At 43.6% G+C, this 6,000-nt stretch overlaps 3 protein-coding genes across 3 annotated transcripts in view; 2 read left to right on the top strand and 1 right to left on the bottom strand.

Annotated features, from left to right (window-relative positions):
• The window catches only part of LOC126568348 (vacuolar protein sorting-associated protein 16 homolog), a 335,612-nt gene that overhangs the window by 300,323 nt on the left and 29,289 nt on the right, over positions 1–6,000 (bottom strand). The window lies entirely within an intron of this gene.
• On the top strand, positions 3,323–3,839 carry LOC126561257 (uncharacterized). The gene has a single exon (XM_050217226.1). The coding sequence runs from the start codon at positions 3,370–3,372 to the stop codon at positions 3,817–3,819; it is 450 nt and encodes a 149-aa protein (XP_050073183.1). The 5' UTR covers positions 3,323–3,369; the 3' UTR covers positions 3,820–3,839.
• LOC126562706 (uncharacterized) lies at positions 4,671–5,874 on the top strand. Its single transcript, XM_050219276.1, has one exon. It carries the CDS (start codon positions 4,723–4,725, stop codon positions 5,872–5,874), a length of 1,152 nt encoding a protein of 383 aa, XP_050075233.1. The 5' UTR covers positions 4,671–4,722.

Below are 6,000 nucleotides of genomic sequence, written 5' to 3'. Positions count from 1 at the left end.
ACATACATACTGATCTGATTATGCCGCGCTGGTTAGTAATTAGGGTCTTAGGTTGATTAGGCTTTTTTTTTTGAAAAGGATTTTTGAGGAAAAATTCAAACAAAACACGAACGTCCATTTTATTCAGTGTTCAATGTGTGTCTAGGGTATTCTAGATTGCATGTTTCGAATACAGATTAGAGAATTTTTTGGTGTAGCTGAGCTGTACGTATGTGTGTTTTGAATGGAAAACTATTTGCACAAACAAATCCCGTTTCCCACAATCGACCGGCGCTGTGTTCTTCAGCGAAATCTCTTATATCCGGATAGAGTTTAGTTTAGGTTTTTTTTGTACATTAGTTTAGTTCTTTTTGTGGTTTACAATCTTTTACGAGTGTTTCACAGGGCGTAGACCAATTGCTTCAATGTTTAAAACAATAGCGATTTTGGCAGATAGAACAATCCCAACAATCTACGTCTTGTAATTGTTTGGTCCGAAATTGGCACATTGTTTTAAAGCATGGAAACATTTGTTCTACGGCCTGAGCCACACTGCTTGTTGATGTTAGGTATAGCTCGTATACCGTATCGATGTGACAGTAGGCATATTAGAGAGAACCCTTTCCCGAAGAAACGCACACACCTGGTTGCTAGTGTGCTTAACCTTCACCACTTCATTTCGGCTCATCATTTATTCGAACAACAAGTATTTAGTAATTTATCGTCGACTGTGTATGTGTCTGTCTCTGTGTGCGTGTACGCGTGTGTAAAAGCCACCGGCGCAAATTGACTAACCACTCTGACTGTCTTAATAGTAGTAAACACTTTATAGTTTGTAGCTTTGTGTAGCCGGTAGAACAGATGTGTAGGCCACTTAATAACGCTAGACAAGAAACCGTTTTCCCTTTTTCGTTTTCTGGCCTGTCGACTGTGAATGTAAAGCGTGAACTGACAAACAGATTTTTATTCCGTAGGAAAAAAGAAACAAAAAACAGGAAAAGGAAAACAAACGTTTCAATTGCCCATTACTTTGCCCAGCGTGTGAAATTTCGTACGACTAAAATATTCCGTGAACAATACGGCACTGGACCGTCATAATTAATTATAAATAAAATATTCCGTGTTTGTTTTCTTTGGAAAACTATTTCAAATTATTTAACCAGACAAGTGTTGTTCTGTCGATACACACGGGCACTAGTAATGGGATAACACAGAAGCCTACATTTTACCAGATACACTGTACTGTCACCAGTTTAGGCCACAATCGGTTTCTCGTTAACAAAAAGAAAATTTACTTAATGATGATTCAATTCTGAACGATTTTAATGATAAGGATTGACGCTGTCTGTTTCGGCGTACGCATGTTGTGAACATGCGTTCGGTGTTTTGCTTCATGGTAAATAACAAAATGCATTTTAATTTTAAGATATTATTTCTTCCTCCATCCTCCCTCCCCCATCCCAAAAAACACATCACCCAAAACTACACAAAAAGTTGGCAGAATTTCAATAGAGTAGAGCGCGCCGTTAGTTGCAGTGGAGTTGCATGCACACGCTAGGTGGGTGATTGTGGTAGGATAAGCCTCTATGACGTTCTATGTCGAGGTGTGGTAGGTAGACCGCAGTGGAGTTCCTTACTTCGGTGATCTTCCAACACGGCAATATCCTACGGGCCTCCTGTGACTCTTGGGCTTGTGCGCTGCTAGCGGTCTAGCGGTCTCCATTTTCTATTTAGGCACAAAATTGCATTTATGATGGGTTAAAAGATGGTTCAAAAGAGTATTGTAGGATGACTCAAAAAACAAAACTAAACAAAAAAAATGAAGACGAGAGGAAAGGCGTGTAAAGCAAAGCGAGAGCGAAAACAAACGAAAACAAATCTCCTTATTTGGCGTAACTATTAGACTAAAAGTTGAAGATATAGATAAGAAGAAATGCAGAGAAAACTAAATTCACCGAATAAGAGAATTTTATTTAGATTTATGATAAATCATTTCCTCTCTCTCTCTTTCTCAAAACACAGAAACACTCACACAAGTTCGTTCATCAGAACCGTATCTATACATACAAATTTAAACAAAAAAAAAAACAACTTCGGTCGAAAAACATTAAAACAGACAAAAAAAGGATAAACAAAAGGAAGAAACTTTATTTTTATATCATTGTATAAAACTTCGCTTTTTGTACTGTTGTAATGCATGTAATAAAATCTATTAAATTAAATTAGTTGACTTTCTTTTTACAAAAAACAAAAGAAACATTACGATCGTTGAGAACAGCTCATTCATTGATTCCAGGACACCAAGCAGGCGGCTGCTTTAGGCACAGAAAGCTGTTTGGTATAAGGGGCATCGTAAAAGGTCACCCGTTTTAGGAGCTTCGTAGCAAGGGCCTCCTACTCCTAGACGGATCACACACTGTAGATCGTACTTCATCCCTCTGATCACAGAACTTTTGAATTGTCTGGTCTATCACCCGCTTAGCGTTCCTGTCGGGTAATTTGGGCACGACTACGACGTCTTGCAACAGCACGTACTGCAACACCGACGTACCACCAAAGGCCAGCTCATTGAAAATGCTCCAGGACGGGTCGTTCCGAAAAAGGTGGGATGCCAGGTTGTCCTGCGTGAGGTCTTCAAATCCATCTCCACTGAGCAGTCGGTGCCGAATGACCAGCAAATGCCGGGCACTGGAAAATCTCGTAAAGTGTTGCAACAGTTCAAGGCCGCGAAGCAGTTCAAGTGCCTGATAAGTAAGGAAATCTCATCATAATCCAAACCAAATAACAGTTTTACCGAGCGTTTGCCAGGATACTAAATGCTCTGGGAATCAACTACCAGGCGCCTCCTTCAAATGCAAAATTTTGGTTAAAATTTATTATTGCCGGATAAAAATATATTCATTGACCGGCTAACTATTAACGAGTTTTGAATTGCCCCAGAGTATTTATTCTTTCCTTGTTTTGAATAGAACATGATGATCTGTGAAGAAAATTATAAACTTTTTTTTTATTTACATAAATTCATGCTTTTATTTGCTAGTTCTGGATTACTCACCTAGTTATGAAGATTACTTAGTATACCTGAATTTGGTAGACTTATGTATGGTTTGAGGACACTGTCAATAAAATTCCAATTATTTGTTGGAAGGATAAACCTCTAAAATCCAATATTTTCCCTCCGATGCTTTAAGGAGGGCCTCCACGCATAAATCTCAAGTCAATCGTACTATCCGACACTATAAACGTAAAGCACCACCCTCGTGAATCATCAGCCAGTGGTAAACCAAAACAAAGAGTTTTCTCCCGTGTGTGCAGCGCAGTAATTGCGATCGAGGAGAAAACAAACCATCCGCCAAGGGCAAAACACACAGTGACTCATACCGCAGTAGAATGTTTTCGTTTTTCAAAAGCAAAAAGCCCAGCCCAACACAGATCCCAACGGATCCAATCCCTGGCGCGGTACCACCGGCCCCGCGAGAGGATGATTTTATTTTCATCGAACGACGCAGCCAACAGCCCACAGACGATGGGTCCACCAACGGAACGGGTACGGGAGCGGCACCATCGGGTGCTGGTGGTGGACTTTATCCTACAGTACCGGAAGTTCCCGCCGCTGGTAGCGAACAGCCAGGAAATCCGGTCCCGGTTCGGCAGCGGAGCGATGAAAAGGCTGGCCACGCACTGCACGGTGTCCCGTTTCGTCTGTCGGCGGACATTGGCCAGCCAGCAGATATGGAAATAACGCGCATCCAGACGAACGAAATACTGGCCTACATCGCACGGGTAATGTACGCGCCGGACTATGACTTTAGCCTGGAACGGAGCGTGCTGCAGGATTGAGTGCGGACGGGCTGGTGCCAACTACCGCTACCACTAGGCTGTCCTGTTGATGTGATATTAAAAAGAAGAAATAAAAGTGTGGTCAACCTAATGCCTGCTACCAATCAACCAGAAGCTCCCGATGTGTCCCGGTGCAGTACGAACTACAATAAAACGCTTCTCCTATTTATTCCGATCAACACTGGAGGATGTCTTTCGTGTAAGGATCAATAATTAGTTGCCAAAAAATTGAACTGCTTTTGCTTGCTATTCTTTGGATGTGTGATGACGGAGAAGTATAGGTGCAATGATGCGTAGGCTTAAGTTTCGCCTCAAGAACAAACTTTAACTCGCACGTACATTGTAGGAGGCAAAGGAAAGGTCGCTCAAGCGTTACAGACTGGCTATTAGAGGTCCCTTGTAGGAGGCCTCGTCAAAAGGGATCTCGCCTTGCACGGGACCTCGTGGAAGCAGGCTGATCTTTTTTATATAGGTTGATGTCGCACGCATAGATCGTATTTCATAAAATCGCCCCAAACATCGCCTATCTTAAAGAGAAAAAAAAATAATCAACGTCGAAAATAAGATGACATGACGACAACGGTCGAACGTGTGAGCGGATCAACACCACAAAGCGATTGAAGTATACCGGAAAAGTAAGCATTGTTGGAAAATGTTGACTCGCTCGCCCTAGTTTAACAGCCACGACGCGCGTTTGAGAACCAATCCGTCTAACTTCTAGCTTGTCTCACCGTAACACACGGTTCATTTATCCAGCTGAACTCACGCAAACAACACTTGCGATATTAATTAAGTGGCTTGTTAGCTCTCCTGTCATTACATCGAAAAAGCGCCTCAGCAACTCCTACTATTGCTACATATAAAGAATGGTTTGTGTCTCCACCGCATCCCAGCAAAATCACGATGGTTTACCGAGTTGTAGTGAGTTGTCTACTGCTGCTAGCAGTAACCGACACCGAAGTTACCGGTGCCTACCTCGATGCACCTTCCAGCACATACTGTACCATACCACCAAACGTGATACACGGAAAGCAGCCCGCACCAACGGATTTGATAGTCACCTGCAACCGTCGACGGCAGGAGTATGACGAAAGCGTCAAGCAAGCGGTACAAGCTATTCGGGACCACATTATGAAGCAAATGCAAGCGACGGATCCGATACAGATCGAGGTGAACAAGTTCACTGCCGACTTGCCGACCATGTTGGCAAACGCTAGGAAGAGTGAGGCAAGACGTGAGCTGGACGAGCTGCGTACCCGTGTGCTGGTAGCGGCAATCGAGGCAGGCCGTGTACCGGATGCTCTTGCGCAATATTTCATCCTCGGTGCGTGGGCGCAATGGGAAGAGATAGTCGATCGGATCTATAAAAATCCAAACCCCAACCCGCGACACATCGAGAATCTGCTCGGCTTCATACGTGCGGTACCGGGAAAGGGGGATCGTCTCGACTTCTACCACCAGCTGAAGAAGCACATGGTTGAGAAGAAGGAATACGAATCGTACCTTGGTGCGATGTTTGCTCAGGATGCTCGCCATGTTGTGTTCGATACCGACGGCAAGACACCGTTAAACGATAGTGATGTGGCAGCTCTACACACAACGATGATCGACGGTGCGGCAAGATACTTTCGCCGAGTACTGCTAACCGGAGAGGAACGATACGATCTCATCCTGCTCGATCGTAACTATCCGGAGCTGTTTGATCTGGTGTTTGAACCAATGTTTAACATATCGGCAAAGGAAATGAAACTGTTTGATTCTTGGCAGCTGATGAAAACACTCTGCCGCGTGTATCGCCCAATGGCCAAGGCTCGTATGTTTAAGCGAACGGCCCAGCTGCTGGTGGACAGCTTTAAGTGGGAGAAACAGAACGAATTCTACGCACCGATGCTGGCAGGCTACTTAGAGGCGTGTCTGCCGCAGATCAACACCGATCCGGCTACTAAAGACACGATTGCAGAGGTGCAAAACGTGTTCAGCAAGTTTAAGCCGAAGATGAATTATCAGAGCATTTTGAAAATTATTGATAAAGCTATCCATACCTACGCGGCGTAGGTCCGTTAATCGTTAATAAAACAACTGGAACAACCCGTGAACCCGTACACTGCAACGTTACGCATGTTGATGCGTTAGTTAACGTTTATTGACTTGGTCGAGAAAGACGGTAGTTTGTCGTAGGGA

Source organism: Anopheles maculipalpis, chromosome X (assembly GCF_943734695.1).
Source record: "Anopheles maculipalpis chromosome X, idAnoMacuDA_375_x, whole genome shotgun sequence".
Taxonomy (NCBI): domain Eukaryota; kingdom Metazoa; phylum Arthropoda; class Insecta; order Diptera; family Culicidae; genus Anopheles; species Anopheles maculipalpis.
The sequence above is the reverse complement of the archived record's forward strand: the minus strand, read 5'-3'. Positions and strand labels throughout refer to the sequence as shown.

Coding starts and splice junctions, on each gene's coding strand:
- LOC126562706 (XM_050219276.1), top strand. CDS start 4,723: ATGGTTTACCGAGTTGTAGTGAGTTGTCTACTGCTGCTAGCAGTAACC.
- LOC126561257 (XM_050217226.1), top strand. CDS start 3,370: ATGTTTTCGTTTTTCAAAAGCAAAAAGCCCAGCCCAACACAGATCCCA.